The sequence below is a fragment of the Sminthopsis crassicaudata genome, chromosome 3 (genome assembly GCF_048593235.1).
Source record: "Sminthopsis crassicaudata isolate SCR6 chromosome 3, ASM4859323v1, whole genome shotgun sequence".
Classification (NCBI taxonomy): domain Eukaryota; kingdom Metazoa; phylum Chordata; class Mammalia; order Dasyuromorphia; family Dasyuridae; genus Sminthopsis; species Sminthopsis crassicaudata.
This window is the reverse complement of record NC_133619.1, coordinates 517,290,126-517,307,444: the sequence shown is the minus strand read 5'-3', so window position 1 is coordinate 517,307,444 and position 17,319 is coordinate 517,290,126. Positions and strand designations below refer to the sequence as shown.

At 41.1% G+C, this 17,319-nt stretch overlaps 1 protein-coding gene across 2 annotated transcripts in view; it reads right to left on the bottom strand.

Moving 5' to 3' along the window:
* The window catches only part of DSCAML1 (DS cell adhesion molecule like 1), a 489,982-nt gene that overhangs the window by 137,472 nt on the left and 335,191 nt on the right, over positions 1–17,319 (bottom strand). For both annotated transcript variants that reach the window (XM_074304150.1, XM_074304151.1), the window contains one exon: positions 1,621–1,767. In XM_074304150.1, coding sequence (XP_074160251.1) covers positions 1,621–1,767 — 147 coding nt within the window. The remainder of the gene's footprint in view (positions 1–1,620; positions 1,768–17,319) is intronic.

Below are 17,319 nucleotides of genomic sequence, written 5' to 3'. Positions count from 1 at the left end.
CATCATCATCATCAACATCAAAATCATCATCATAGCTTTAAGGTTGGCAAAGTGCTTTTACAGATAATATCTCATTGTATCTTCACAAAACCTTGGGAAATAAATACTAATATTATTATTATCCCCATTTCACAGATGATAACAACTGAGGATTTGAGAATGTTTAAGTGACTTAGGTCTTCTTGACTTCAGGTTAAATGCTCGATCCACTCTGCTGCCTAGACAATTGCCTAGAACACTGAGAGGCTAAGTGACTTGATTATGATCAATATACTGGTAGGAATATTTGCTGCTAAAATGAGATAATATTTGTAAAACTTGTCAACTTTAATGATCCATAAAAATGTCAGTTATTATTATTATTATTCTCCCCATCATCCCCATCAGATATACCTTTTACATGGCTTATACCAGTTCTAAAGAACAAGGGAAGTGGTGAAGGTGAAAATGACAAAACTATTCATTCATTTCAATGCAAAGAAATGTTAAAAATCATAGCAAACACTTTATATGATAATCTTATATAACTTTACTTTATATATATGCTTATATATTGTTTTAATATTTCAAAAGATTTGTGATTTTACCTATAGAGATACTCCCTCCATAGACACAGATTGCAACCCCATTCACACCTTTAATAGAAATTTTTTTTTAATGGTCAAAATATTTAATCCAGTAGTGACCATACTAGAATGGATCCTCTCTGAATTTAGCTAGTTTTGTTCTGAAAGAACAGGACAGATGCAGAATTTACACTTTATATAAACTGTACTGTATCTTAAGCCTGATAATAAAAATGAAATAACTTATTTATGTAATAAATTATATTATGTTATATTACATATCACAACGTGTAGGTGTAAGAGTGCAATGGTAGCTGGTGTCAACATTTTCCCTAACTTACAAATGAAGAAACAGAAGCTTGGAAAAGTAAAATGACTTAATTCATAAGTCACAAAGTTAGTGATCACTAGACCTGGGATTTGAACTCAGTTCTGATTCCAAATTCTAAATTTGTACTACAATGTACATGATACTCTATTTTCTTTTATAGAAAGAATGGGCAGAGTTTTTCATTGCTTAACCTAGCTTTGAAAAAGGCAGTGTCAACTCAATTGCATGATGAAGCATCCCAGTAGGACTCATATGAAAGTTTTCATTGGATATTTTCTCTCTTTCTCTATCTGTCTCTGTCTCTGACTTTTTAATCTTTGTCTCTTTCCTTTCAAGGAATTTTCCTTTTAGTGGTATAGATTATATCAGGACTAGATTATATCTCATGAATCTGAATCTACAAATATGTTTCTTGGTGAGTTTTTTTTTAACATTGCATGTTTATTTACCATCTTTCCAAGACTAAAAGTATAGTGTATTTAGTGTTGAAGTAATGTTTCAATTCTTCTAATTCCTCATTCAGAGCCCTTTTATGAAATGGGTACTCTTATCCATGATGCTGACAATGACTTCTGGACTTTGCAAAAGAAGTTTCTTTTTTTTAAAAATTTTTTAAAATGTTTAATTAAAATTTTTTAATTTTTTAAATTTAAAATTTTAATTTTTTAAAATTCATTTTGATCTTCACACATCTTCCATTTCCACCTTGACCCCGTGACCTACCTGACACAGAGAGTCGGGCCCCATTGCTTTGGCGGGTCTCACCACTGTACTTGTGTTTGGTGATGCAGCGGTATGTAGACAGGGCGTCCTCCTTCTGCACATCTGAGATGTATAGCCCACCATGGAAAGTAATAAAAAACCTATTTTCTGGAGACAAAAACAGAAGAGAAATAGCTTATTAGTTGACTGGCTGGGCATCAGTGACTAGGAGCAGACCCCACCATAGAAAGTAATAAAAAAAACCCTATTTTCCAGAGACACAAACAGGAGAGAAATAGTTTATTAGTTGACTGGCTGGGCATCAATGACTAGGAGCAGGCCCCAAACTGCCACCTTGGGAAGGGGTCACCCACTGAATAAGAACAGAAATTTGTTATAGGGAAAAATGTCCCAAGTGAATAAAAATTTTACTCATGCACATAGATACCATCAAGGATCATAGTCAAACCTTAATCCATCCATCCATCCATCCATCCATCCATCCATCCACCATCCATCCATCCATCCATCCATCCATCCATCCATCTATTCAATACTAGTTACTTCTCAGGCTCTGTTGTGGATACTAGGTATACAAAGACAAAAGCAAAATATAGTTTCTGCCTTCAAGGAACTTACCTTCTATTAGGCAGAAACAACATCCACATGGGAAAATCAATATACAATAATGTGAGGGGCACTAACAAGTGAGGAGAAAGACCTTATATAGGATATAAGAATTGAGGTAAACTTGATAAAAGTTATATGTTATAAGAGATAGTAGAAATTGAGAAGGCATATTGAAATTGAGCAGCGAAAAAGCCAGGAGAGAAAGGTTGGAGGTTCTCTCACAGAAAAGAACAAATGAGTCCCTTTGGCTGGATAGAGTATTTGGGAGAGAACCAAGAGTAACAAGCTTGGAAAGGCAGAAGACTGAGTATTTGAATCTAAAGACAAGAGGGAGCCTCCTTTGCTTTGGTCAGATTGCCTAGCCTCTTGAAGTCTCGGTTTCCTCCTCTGTAAAACAAGGCAGAAGAACTGCATTATTTCTGAAGTCTCTTACAATGTCAGATTTTACAGAAATATGATCTGCTCTCTCCCTTAAGCCATCTCTGAGGCATAATCATTTAGCACATTTAAGTGTTAATCAAAGCCTACCCAGTGATGTTTTCCATGAATAAGTTCAAGGCCACACATTTATATCAACTGTTGGCAGTTGTTGGATAGAATTTTGGGCAGTGGCATCAGGAAGATCTGAGTTCAAATCCTGCTGTTGACTAGCTCTCTAACCTTGGAAAAGATATTTAATTCCTCTCAACCTCTGTTTTCTCATCCATAAAATAGGGGATTAGATTCTATCATCTCTAAGGTTCTTTCCAGTTCAAAATCTATAATCTTATTGATTTTTGAGACTATTCTCTCCTAAGAAGGTACAAATAATGGTTCAATTTCAATGATCAGTGGAAGCCCTCATGAATCTTTCCTTGATCCTGTTTTTTTTTTAATTTTATCAATGGATTGGATAAAAGTATAAAAGTCAAGCTAATTGACTTTGCAGAATGCATAAAAACTGCAAGGAGGACTAATGTGGTAGGGTGGAATCAAGATCCAAAATGATCTCTACAGGCTAGAATGAATGGCCAAAATCTACTGCCCAAGCAGTTTTCCTGTTTTCCTAAGGAGCTAAAAAGAGTTATTACATTTTAAGATAAAATTTTATCAAATTAAAAATGTAAAAGAAAATAATTTCTAGCTGTAGAAGGGGGGTGAATATATAAAAAGGAATAGGGGATGATTTTATTTTCTGCCTGTAGTTTGGGAACCCCTAGGGTAGATCATAAAGGAAAATAAAAAAGCAAAGTCTTCTCTTTGGGTTCAAACAATAATTCTTATAACTAAAAGAGGTGTAAGAAGGAAGGATGGAGGAAAGGGAGGGAAAAAGGACAAGTCCTTATTAAGTTCCCATTATGTGCCAGGCACTGTGCTATGTATTTTACAAATAGTATCTTATTTGATTCTCACAAAAATCCTGGGAGGCAGGTGCTGTTATTATCCTAACTTTATGGATGAGGAAAGAGATTAAGTGACTTGCCCAGAGTCACATAGAAGTATCTAAGGCTAGATTTTAATTCACTGCTCTAACCATTGCACCACCTAGCTGTTTATGATATGATTGGAAGAAATGGTAATGTTTTAATGTGGAGAATAATGAGAGACATGAATCAAGTTTTCAAGTATTTGAAAGATAGTTTTGTGGAAGATGACATGGGGTAGGTAGGTAGCACAGAGTGCCAGGTTTGGAGTCAGGGATAATCATCTTCCTGAATTCAAATCCGGCCTCAGACACTTGGTAGCTGTGTGACCCTGGGCAAGTTACTTAACACTGTTTGCCTTTGTTTCTTCATCTGTAAATGAACTGGAGAAGGAAATGGTTACTCCACTCAATCAGAACTGAAAAATGACTGAACAATGCCATATTGGAGAATTCTGAGACTTGTACTGATTGGTCCCTGAAGGCATGACCATGAACATTGGGTTTAAGTTGGGCAGAATTTAAGGAAAAAGACGTCCTAATGCTCAGTCTATTTAGAAGTGGATTAGGCTTGGGAGAAAATGGACTCCTCTTGAGGTATTATCCTTGACCTCCATCAATCACTGACATAGATAAGTATATGGCTTCTCATTCCATTGGGATGGCTGGTCATATGTCCTTCTTCCTAATTCCCCAGTCCCAGATATCAGTTCTCCCCAGTTCCTTAACTTGGGACAAGTTGGACTGGATGCTATGCTTGTTCCTTACTTAACCCTTTGAGTATTCCACTCCCACTGGTTTATTTTTAGTTTATTATTTAGGGAATTATTTAGGTGGCAAAGTGGATAGAAGTGGACTTGGAATGTGAAAGACCAGAGTTCAAATCCTCCTCCAGACACTTACTAGCTGTGCTATCCTAAGCAAGTCACTCAACTTTTGCTTTCCTTAGTTGCATCATCTATAAAATGAGGCTAATAATAGAACCTACCTCACAAGGCTGTTGTGAGGATAAAATGAGATAGCATAGTGCTTTGCTAACCTTAATGTGTTAAATAAATGCTATTATTATAATTATGCTGCTTCAAGGGTAATACATATTACCCTGGGGGAGAAGTAAGAGAGCTTCTCAGTGCGGGGAAGAAACGGTTCCAGTAGGACAGGGGTTCTTTTGGACTGGCACATGGCTAGTTCCAGCCTTCACTTGTCACTATACCATTTCCTCCAAAAACACACTTATGTGTGTATGTTGTGTCAAACACAGAGTTTGTAGTGTGGGTAGAAGAAGGAAAAGAGGGGAAATAGTTGGGGTGGGGCAGGGGCAGACCCCAGGAGATAGGGAAGGGAGGAGGGCTGAGAGGCTGGGTCTTCACCAGCCTAAGTCTGCCTGTGCTATTTTGTCCCCCTCCTGTGACATCCCAAAGTCATTGCAGAAGCACCCGAATAATTTATTACGTAACCAGGAGCAGAATGCAGAACAGTTGGAGGGAGGTGGTACCAATCAGAGCCACCAGGAGGGGTGGAGACTGGGGAGGATGTCCAGGCCCCCGAGAGAGAAACAGAAGAAAAGCATCAAGCAGCCCACAGGTGCCCATGGCATGTGAGCACCTCATGATTCCCTCTCTCCCAGCAAAAGGAGAAGGAGAACCTATTGGCCAGACTGGAGCCACCAGTGGGGGGTGGCTGATGGGATAGGGGGAGGAGGGTGTGTGGCGGCTGGGGGGAGATGTTGTTTCTATAGCAACAAAAGCAGCTGCTGTATCTGATGTTTCACATCTTTCACTGTTCTCGTTTAATCCCTCCCCCCTTTTCTGTGCATGTTAATTGCAGTAACATATTCAGACACAGTCTATTGCTCCTTGTGAAACAAAGGCAGTAGAGAGATGCGCAGTATGATAGAGGGAAGGAGAAATCAGGGGTATTATGTTAATCTCCTCTGGGGGGGAACTTGTGCAACATTAGTTCTGCATGTTTGATGAGAATCCATTGATAGATCCTTCTGGAGAGAAGCGAAGGAGACAAGGCGGGCTCCCACATCACAGGGAGGGGAAGCAAAGCCGGCAGTGATGACGATGAGATCTGATCAGGACCAAGTAGGACCAAGGAGGCCCCAGGATAACCCAGACCCACCACCTTCCTCCTCCACAAAACCAAGGGAGACCCTGAATAGGAGCCTCCTTCCTTTGGCCGCCCTCGAGAGGACTGGCTTTTAGGAATCAGCAAAGAACAAAGCACTTGGCTCCTTCTTCCTCCAAGAGTCTTGTCTGGCTGGGCATGGGAGCCATGCTCCCTCCTTGGGCCCCGAGACCAAGGCTACCAGTTCACCAGCTCCCTGCATGAGCCTGGATCTTGACCTTTCTGTCTCATCTTGCCCGCTTAGAATATGGGGAAGAATAACAGCTGCCTCTCACAGAAAGCATAAATGGGAGAATTGCAATTAGCTCTCATTATCAGAGCTGCCCTTTTACATTTAATTGCTCTTAATCATTTAATCTCTCTTTTTTATTAATTTTATAATTATAACATTTTTTTGACAGTACATATGGATAGGTAATTTTTTTTACAACATTATCCCTTGTACTCCTTCTGTTCTGAGTTTTTCCCCTCCTTCCCTCCACCCCCTCCCCTAGATGGCAGGCATTCCCATACATATTAAATATGTTATGGTATATCCTAGGTACAATATATATGTGCAGAACCAAATTTTGTTGTTGTTGTTGTTGTTGCAAAGGAAGAATTGAATTCGGAAGGTAAAAATAACCTGGGGAGAAAAACAAAAACAAAAAAATGCTAACAGTTTACTTAATCATTTAATCTCATTTAATTTCTGCCCTCTTTTCCTCTCGGTTTGCTTTCTTGATTCTGTCTAGATCAGTTATAGTGGGCAAGGTAGGCAGGAGCAACAGCTAAGAGGATATGATAAACATGGCTACATCCTTGGCGTGGGCATGTGCCCCATGCAGACCCAAGGGATGTCAGGAACTCATGCAAAGCTGGGGCCTCAGTCAATAATAATCAGTTGCCCAGAGTCCTCTCAACTTTGTAAGACACTTATTTTCCCACTGTCTTCTCCTGCTCTTCCATCAAGCACAGCTAGGGAGGAATATGCTCCAATAATACTGGAACCTATGAAGGAACTTTGTTCAGAAGGGTGTGAGAATCCTGTCCACATCATCCCCTGACAAATTTGTCATTATATGTTGCTTTGACGTTTGCAGAATACTTTATAGAAATCATATCATTTTGGTTTTGGAACCACTCTGTACAGTAGTTTTATACACACACACACACACACACACACACACACACATATACACATACACATATATGTATAATTATCCCCTGTTTTGTAGATGAGAGTACTAAGGTACAGGAAAATAAAATGTTTTTCTCAAAGTCTTAAATAACACAACCAAAATCCAAGCCAAAATCTTGTTTCCTCTGGGTTTTAACTTTCCTACTTCCTTCAACTTTCCTTTATGTGACATAATTCTGAGGTCTCTGTTGTCCTCTGGATGGGCTCCAGTCTGTCAAGGTCCTTAGCAACTGAGAAGAATCTTAGAAATGGAAAGGACAGGATAAAGCAGTTCCTGCAAGCCCCTTTTTTTTATAGAAGAGAAAATGGCTCCAGTACAGGAAGTCTGACTTATCTAAGATCACACTGAGGAATGGGAATAATGTGTGAGAGAGGACAATTAAGGTAAACTAGGGGCAGAGACAGGGAAGGGCATAAAACTCAGAACGAATGGCGCTATCTGAATTGAAAAGCAGAGAACCTGGTCCCTGTCTACATTCTAGTTTGTACTTTCCCTTTATCATTATTCTGACGCCGCAGCTTCTTGCCTCCAATCCTGGCCTCCTGGGAAATGAAGGAGATTGGGAGGGGGAGAAATCAAGGGATGACAGCTGTGTGAGACTGAACCGAGATGCTAAGTGACCTGACAACATCTTTTCTTTCTTTTTTGTAAAAGGTCAAACAGCTGGGATTGGAAGAATCCCTGGGGCCCAGGGGAGCCATGGAGAGATAATTGATAGAAACTTCTCTGCTCAAGACCACACAGGAGAGATTCACAGGCAAGAAATTGGACCAAAGGATCCACCGAGGAAGGTCTTAAGAAAAAATCCCTTGGCTGAGCCCTAAGACACCCAGAAGTGCTTTGGGGGGGAAGACATGACTTAGTATTGCAGGAGTATGTGGAGTAGGTGAGGGGAGGGAAGAAGGAGGATGGGGACCTGTAATGTTCAAATGCTCTCATCTATAAGCAAGACTGGAAGTACCAGACTAAGGACACCATTTCACATTTCTTCAAAGCTTTAAAGTTTACAAAATACCCTGTGAGGTAGGTAGTGCTAAGCCGAGTTGGCTATGAAAGCTTTCACAACTTAAAATGACCTTAAGATTTTTGATCCTGTGATCTATGACCCTGTGTTACTAGCTTCATTTTACAGATGAAAAAACTGAAGATGACAGAGGACAAATGATTTTTTTTAACAGATAGTAATGTGGTGGCCAGCATTAAAAATTCAGCAGTCCTGATTCCTTTTCCACAATAGTACACTGCTTCTCTAATGAATGAAGTGGGAGGGGAGGCAGGGAGAATGTCAGAAAGTGGAGGGTGCAGATGTATGGAAACTTTGGAAATGCCTATTTTGGGGGAAGGTAGGGGGTTGCTTCAAATTCACTCAAAGTTCCCATCAAATTTATGTTGTTTTTCTGCTCAGCATGACAGGTTACTCATGATAACAGCAAAATGCCTTTTATTTTATTCACAGTGCCTTTTGGGAGAGTCCTGGATAGCAGATCTCCAAAGGCATGGTAATAGCTAGTTGTCCCAGATATGACCTGAAGGACTGAGGAAGGTTATAAAGGCAAATGTGCTTCTGTTTATGCTACTGCAAAGTTGGATTGAAACAGAATTTTTGCAAATAGAATTCTTTTTCAGAAAGCACTGGAGAAGCTTTCAAAGGAAGCCTTGAAAATGTAGTCAGATTTGAGGTGATAGGACCTGGATTCAAATCCTGTCTCTGATATGGTGGGGTGTTACACTTTGTTCTTGAAGAGGAACAAAATGACATCACTATGTTAGAATCAAGTTAACGTGTCCAATTGTGACTGATCAGATCTTGGAGTGCTCTGCCACATGTTGGACACAAATAGTCCCTGTGAACATTTGGGGTGGATTCTCTAACTTTGCACATCCCAAATTTCTTCTGAGCTAATTCACTCCTGCTTTGCTCTCAGAGCACAAAACCTTCTTTGATGAGGGCACACCATGCTGGGCGCTTCTGTGCCAGTATCTTCCATGTCATACAATCTAATTCTATTGATTCTAATTGATTCCAATTCTAATCTGATATGGATTCCTCGAGTCACCTTTGAGAAGCCTTTTGACCTTTCAGGGCCTATATTTTCTGATCTGTAAAAGGAGAGATAGAGAGACTTTAGAGTTTCTTAAAACCCTAAAGAGTTTAGGTTTCTTTAGGAGGTCTGTAAATAGGAGGGGTTAATATTTTGAAAACTTTATTTCAGAATAATTATATTTCAAAACATTATTCTGACTAAGGGTCCACAGGCTCCACCAAATAGTCAAAGGAATGGAAATAGGATTCCATAACATAAATGAGCTTAAACTGTCTCCTCTTCTAAAGCAGAGATTCCTTTTAAAACATGAATAATACATTTTACATATAATAATATTATGTTACATATATTACTATTACTACTACTAGTTTTATTTGTCTTTCATTCTTTTTGGAGTTGCTTAATGCCAGGGACATTTATGAGTCTATGCACATTATCTGAAACAGAACCAGAGAAAGTTCTGCTAAAATTTGGTTAGCTTTCAATAGAAGATTATTTCCTTTAGGAAGTCTTCTTTGACTTCTATATTCAGGGATATACTGGAGCCAGCTCAGCTTTTCATTGCTAAATCTTCAACATGATCATTTACATTTCACAAATTGGCAATTACTACAAATTAGGCTTTGGTTTACTATTTTGTTTCTTATCTAGACCTAAGAAAGTGTTAAAAATGCAGATTAAATTTAAAAGTGTATATGTATACATGCCCCTACTTCTTCGACCTCTAGACTGGTTGTTAAATATTTACCAGCATAATTATATATTGCTCTATTAATATTGTTTGAGCTTGCTCAGCAGGAATGCAGTAGAAGGCTCTGGAAATGAAGTCATCAATAAGCTGTGAACTACTACTACTACTACTACTACTACTACTACTACTACTACTACTACTACCACCACCACTACTACTACTACTGTCACTACTACCATCACATTACTAGCACTACTAGTAGTTTTACAAGAATTATCACTACCACCACTAGTATTATTATTACTGTTATCATTACTTCTACCACCACAAATACTACTAATACTATCATCACCACCATCAATAGTTGGCATTTATATAACTCTTTAAGGGTTTTCAAAGTATATTGCATCCATTATCTAACTTGAACCTTACAACATCCCTGACTGCACTCAAGTTAACATGTGTTCCTTAGCACCTATGCTAGTAGGGACCTCCTTTACGTTCCTAAGGCAACCTGACCATGCTGGGAGTCAGGATGCTGGTTTCTCATCACAGTTCTGCTAGTAATTTGCTGTTATGACCTTGGGATGATTGTTTGGCCCAAACTCTGTGGGCAAGGCATTTGCCAGATGCTAAAGATAAATAAAGCATGGTCCCTGCCTGAAGGAAGCTTATTGCTTAGTGGCTGAAATAATGAATAGCTCAAATAGAATAAAAAGAGTATAATAATTAAATACAAGAGAGGATGCATCATTTCCAAGGAAGAGAATCAAAGACTTCATGTTGCTTTGGAAGGATGGGTAGGTTTTAGATAGGCAGAGTTGGATGGAAATAGAATCCCTTATGGTCAAGGCAGGGAGGCAGAAGATTCTGGGAAATGGTATATGGTTCAGTCTGGCTGGAGTGTAGGGTGCCATTTATTGAAAAGAAAATAGGAAATCAATTCCTTGCTCTTAAGGACAAACATCCTGCTTTCCTCTCATGTTGTTAGCATTCTACACCTCTTGAAATTACTTAGTATTTACTTATCAATGTATAATCATATCTCCTCAGTAGAATGTAACCTCCTTGAGGGCAGAGATTACTTATCATTTTTTTTTGTCCTTGTATGCTTAGTACACTGACTTCTAGGTAAATGTTTGAGGAATTCAACTGAATTGTTATTGAGGAGCGGTCAGAGAGTCTTAAGAGGTAAGTGACAAAAGTCTTAAGACTAACTTTTCCCTCAGACTGGCCTTCAAAGCCAACTAAGAGTGCCCCTCTAATGCCTTCACATGAAGTCTCTCAGTCAATCCAAAATCTCAACCTACTCTTATAAATTACTTCTATCTGAAATAATTGTTTTAGTCTTCTCCATCTTTTCTTGCCCTTTGGCAAAATGCTGCTGAAGAGTCATCTGGGAAGCCCCCTTTCACAATTTTTACCTATCTGCTCCCCTCCCTGCCTTCAATATTTTTGTGCTTCTATCATGTAGTCTTCCCTTATTAGCTCAGTATACCCGCCTTGTTTATACTTCCATTGGATATCTCAAAAGATCTAAAATTGGAAGACTTGTGAGAGATCATGCTTCAGAGGTGGTTAAAAAAAAAAAAAGCATCAAAGAGAGGAAGTGATTTCATATCTCTCTGTGAGTGTCCAAAGTCCGCACCTAGGGTTCTACTGAGCATTGTTTGTTAGTTGAGAAATGACAGCTCCATGAACTGGGATAGCACAGCCAGAGGACAAATAGGGACATGGTTCTGTGTCTCCTTTGCCTTTAAAACTTGACTGGTATTGCACTCCGCATACCTACATCTGTAAACTGGACACCCCCTGCCTGCCCCAATCCTGAACTCTTCTGCTCTTTTGCTCTTTCCATCCTCGATCCTTTGAGTATTATGAGAAGCAGATGAAGACTGAGTCTTTTGATTTTGCTCTTCTTCACATTCCCTTATTCCTTTCCCTACCTTTAGCTTCTTTCACTCTTTTCCCCCTTTCTACTTGCTTTTTCAGATAATGTGCATAGACTCATTTTCTCACGAATTCTGTCTCTCTGTCTCTGTCTCTCTCTTTGTCTCTCCCTCCCTTCCTCTGTCTGTCTGTCTCTTTCTGGATTGTGTTCAGTCAACCAAGTCCTGGTTGAGCCCAGCACAGCACAGACAGAGGAGGAGAGAATACCAGCTCCATCCATTTCAAGAGAAGGGTTTGGTACCCAATTAACTTCCTCACCTTTCAGCTGCTTAAATTATCACCTTTGGATTTACTTCCATTGACTGAGTCCTAGCATTAAGCTCTCCTTAGCTGCCTGGGTCTCTTCCTGAAAAGTGAGTTAAGCAGTACAGCTGGCTTGAGGTCACTACAATTAAAATGCTTGTTGGAGAAGACTCCAGTGTTATGGGCATCAGGCAGCAGTTTTCTTCCCCTTCCTCCCTTCCTTGCCCAATGCAGCCCAATCCCTTTTATCTTGAGGAGAACACTTCTTGTACTCTTGGGTAGTTAGGTGGAGTAGTATATAGCACGCCAGGCCTGAAGACAGGAAGACCTGAATTCAAATATGAGCTCAGACATTCACTAGTATATGACTTGGCACAAGACACTTAACCTGTGTGCCTCAGTTTCCTCATCTATAAAAGTAGCTGGAGAGGGAAATGGCGAATCATTTCAGTAGCTTTCCAAGAAAACACCCAATGGGATCATGAAGAGTCAGACATGACAGAAAAAAGGAATAATGATAGTTCTTGTTCTTATATGATCACTTGCCTAAATTTTTTTATGTGGATTGGTGGGTAGTTTGGTCAGTATACTTTGGATGGGAAGATTTCCTAAGGTGTCTTAGGAGCTTCTGTTTCTAGGCAGCAAGGACTGAGTAGACAGAGGCAGCTCTAATCTGGGTAATAAAGGCCTTTGCTTGGCTTCTCAAATTGAAACATCCAGACCTTTTGCTAATAACCTCATCAAGTTATGGGTTTCCTTACTGTGGCTTCTGTCAAAGACTGGTATTCTGTCTTCTGAATGATAAGGTACCTTCCCTACTGAAAGGATATGATATGTGAGTCAGGCAGGAAACCTGGGATCTCTGGTTACTTCAAATAAACCATAAAGGGAATGATTTCATGACCCTTCACCATCTTGACGGTTTATCTCCTATGGATTCTTTTGAAATTATCAATTCCATCTTAAAATGCGGCTTCATATGTGAACATGGGATTCTCTTAGTGTGACTGGCCATCCCAGAATAGCACAGGACTATTGTCTCCCTTGTTCTGGAAACTTTCTCCTTTAATGCAGACCAAATTACATGAGCTTTTTTGGCTACCATGCTACAATGTTGACTCATGTGGACTGTGCAGTCTGATAAAACCCTAGGTTTTTGTCATGTGAACTCTAGTTGGGATTATTTTTCAAGCCCATGAGGTTTGCTTAGGGTTTAGAGTATTAGAACCAGTGGGAATGCCCTGTTGCTCCTGCTTTGCAGCTTACAAATAAACCCACAGTCTATGCCACATGGGGAATGGGGAGAGAGCTCTAGCCAGGTCCTGTTATCAGAAAATAATTTGTTCTCTTTTAAAAGAAAGGAGATATTTAGACCTGTCACACTGCCCAAGTCTGTTTCCCCAAGCTGCTGCTGGACAGAGCAGCAATTGGCCCCAGAGGCCTCCCAATTCTGTAAGAAAAATTGCAATCAATACAGGTTACCAGTTACTGCTCTCTCCAATAGAGATTTATAAAAACAATGGGGTCAGGCCTGAAGCTCTGAGCCTGGCGGATAGTTCATAAGACTAATGAGTTAGCTCACCCTCAACACCCGGGGTTGCTTTTTCTGTGCACACGCTCTGTTTGAGCTGCTGCGGGAAGATCGATGAGGGCTACCATTTATGAATTGGCCCCCGTTGGCACAAGTCCAGGCTTCTGGGATATTATTTCAGGGCTACTCTCCAGGGCTGCCCCCGAGTCACCCAAGGGAGGAAGGCACAAAAACCTCTGCACCTGCATTTATTTATTTAATCCTTGGGATGACAAGGCTTCTGACTGTGAAGGAGGAGCAAGGATGGAGTCCTATTCTCTGGGAGACTGAAGGTCTCAAGAACACACAAGCTTTGCCCCACTGATGTGAGGAGCAGAGCTCTCAAACCTTTTCTGAAATGATTGGTTGGGAAAGGCTAGGGCTTTAAGTGTGAGGGGAGATGGAGAGGGGGCTCTCATTTTCCTGGGACTGGTGATCTTCTTGGCAATGACACAGCAGTGGGGGCTAGAGGAGAATCACAAGTTCTTGAAAGGGATGTTAGCAACCATGTAGTCCAACTAACACCCGACCGAGGATCCTTCTGAAATTGTCAGATCTTCCCTCTTCCACCAAGTACTATCAAAATTCCCTGAGGAGTCAAACTACTATCAGCTTTCCACCTGCTGCAGCCTCCATCAATTAATAAACATTTACTAACATCATACATGCCCTGCTGTAAGTGCTTAAGTGCTGGATATGCAAAGCAAAAGCAAAGAGTCCCTTCTCTCAGTCTAGCACAAGCTAAGGGCTAGGGTACTAGTAGTTGGTGGTGAGAGGAAGAGTGAACAGAGAAAGACCTCCCTCCCGCAGAGGTCCGGAAGGAGTTTGGGGAATGTAAGAAAGAAAATAAGAGTGGGGAGGGGAGGAAATAATCATGTATTAAGCGCTTGTTATAGTTGAAGTACTGTGCTAAGAACTTTACAAGGGTCTCATTTTATCTTCACAACAACCTTGTAAGCTAAGTGCCTTTGTGATACCATTTTATAGTTGAGGAAACTCAGGCAGACAGATGTTAATTAAGTGAAGAAGGAGAGTATTCCAGAAAATGGGGGTTAGTCAGTGCAAATATCCAGAGATGACAGATATAACATAATGTGTGAAAAGTAGAAAATAGGTCAGAATGGCTGGACTACAAGAAAAATTGGAAAGATAGGAAGAGTCAATGTTGTGAAGAGCTTCGAATGTCAAATAGAGGCACGTACATTTGATTCTAGAAGAAACGGGGAACCAACAGAATTTATTGATGAGGGAGCAGGGAGTAGAGTGCGATCAGATCTGTACTTTAGGAAAATCACTTTAGCATCTGTCTGTGTGGAGGACTGATTGGAGTGTAGAGAGATTCAAGGCAGGTATAGTAATTAGGACACTAGCGCAGTAATCCAGGAAGGAGGTGATGGCCTGAGCTGGAGTCATGTCTGTATGAGGAAGGGGAGGTAGACATCTATGAAAGAGGTGGAGAAAGGTTTGTAAGCCTGGATGTGAGGTAAGAATGAAAAGTTGCGGGTAATGCTGATCTGGGAGGATGGTGTTGCCTTTGGCAGTAATAGGGAAGTCAGGCAGAGGAGTGGGTTGGGGGATAGGGAAGATAATTAATTTCATTTTGAATATCCTAGGCTTGAGATGATTCCAAATGTCCAACTGACAGCTCATACGATGCAGAACTGGAGCTCAAGAGAGAAAACATCTACATAGACAGATTGTATAAAGAGGAGAGAAGAAGACCCAGAGTCTTAGGGAGTATCCATAGTTGATGATTAAGTAGAAGGGACGGAAAAAGAATGACCAGAAAGATGGGAGAATCAAGAGAGAAAACTTAGAAGAAAAGAGTCTCCAGGAAGAGGCAGAGTGGTACAGAATGATGAGGACTGGAAGCAGTAAATGCTCTTCTAAACTCTTGGATGGAGAGAACGAGGCTGAGAAAGGAGGCTGAACTTGTGGCCCATACTGGCTGTGCCAGGGACTTTGGCCTGCCACAAACTGAAGGAAGGGAAGTCTTGTGCTAAGGGGGTGGTTGGTAGGAATGTATCCATAGGCTGAGAGCCCAGTTAGCACTAAGGTGGTGTTTTACAAAGGGGTAATGGTCTGAGCTCTCAATAATCAATCAATTAATAAGATTTTTTTAAGTACCTACTATGTACCAAGGAACGGTCTAGGGTTGCAAAGAGAAAACTAAAGAATACCAAACCTCAAGGGACTTACATTCAGTCAAAGGAAACAACACTGCAACTATGGAGACAGGTATAGAGCCAATCCCAGGTATGCTGAGCCCAGGGATGCAGGATGGGGAAGGCAGAGGAGGAAAAACTTCCTGGACATGATGTTCCTTGATCTTAGGCTCTAAGGAAGGTATAAGAGATGGAGGTGGAGAGGGTATTCAATCCAAGCACGGGGGATAGCCAATATAAAAGCATGGAGGGAGGAAACATGTCACATGAAGAAGAGCCGAAGGTCAGCTCGACTCTACGGTGCTTAGCTCAGTGCCTGGATTATAATAGGTATTTAATAAACGTTTACTGGCTTATTGACTAGACTGATCTGAATAGGGATCATCCCTGAGGCTCTAACCTGCTCCAGTTTTTTTTTTCATCCTGGGTTGTTTGACCATACTTTAGGCAGCCTGGGGGCCCCTCTGTTCCAAGGGCTCACCCTGTGATTATGGGGGCTCTCAATTAAGCCCCATCATCAAGGGGTCCAGATTTTGACAAGGGATGGGAAGATGGGTTAACAGATTAATAGGTTATTAGAGCTGGAAAGGAATCTTAGAAATTGTGTCTCTCATTTTACAGATGGGGAAACCAAGGCTCAGACAGACCAAATGTCTTGCCAAAGGTCACAGAGGATGTTAAGTGGTCGAGTCAGAACCTATATACAGATATTCTGACTTCAAATCCAGCCTTTCTATTCTGGGCTGCAACATGACTTGGATAGTGGAAAAGGCCCTGACTTTGAAGTGAGAAGGCCTAGATTCAGGGCTGTTCCTGTTCTAGCTGTGTGTCCCTGGGCACCTCTTCAGATCTGTGTTTTCTCAGTTGTAAAATGAGCGGTTTGGCCCAAGTGACCTCTCCCATCTTTTCTAGTCTATAATTCTGAGGTGATACGCAGCTGGCTAGTGTCAGAATAGTGCCTAGAAGCTATGTCTCCAGAGGAGCATGAGTCCAGGACTCTCTTCCAGGTTGTAGGGAAATATGCCATCAGAATCAGTGGCAGCTCCTGCAAATGCCCCTGGTACCGCCACTTGCATTAAATTCTGTTGGTTGAGGAGCAGGGGCCAAGTCCCCTCCCACTGGGGGCTGGACAGAGCTCAGAACTTTCTCCTGCTACTCTTCAGCATGTAGTGGGGATGGGAGTGGGGAGAGGAAGGAGAGGGGGGATTGGGAGAACTGGGGCCAGTGTGGAGTCAGGCTCAGGAGGAAGATGCCAGTTAAATAACCTGTGTCTGGGGCGTGACTGTATTTATGGCACAATTCCTGGAGGACTCTGATAAATACTGCCACTTTTTTTTGACCATTTAAGAAATAAGACACATGTCCCTAATGTAGGGCACCCTGATGGTGCCGCCTGGACCGCAGGGTAATAAAAACCACAAAATAAGTTTTCCTTGGCCTTTAGGATATATGTCAATCTGGTTCCAGAGGGCCTCCCCCTCCTCCCTGTTCATATTCTTTTCTTCCTTAATCTCATCTCCCCCAGGCTATCCAGGCTCAGTACTACACAAAGACATCCACTTCCAGGGGACTCGTACTCCCCCCTCCCACTAACCTGCTCAGATTTGGGCCAGACCGCAAGACTGGATTCAATTCTAGTTCATCCTTGGTGAGAAATGAAGAGCCTGGAGAAGTCCTGAAGCTGGCTGGTTAAGGGGCCATGTCTGGGAT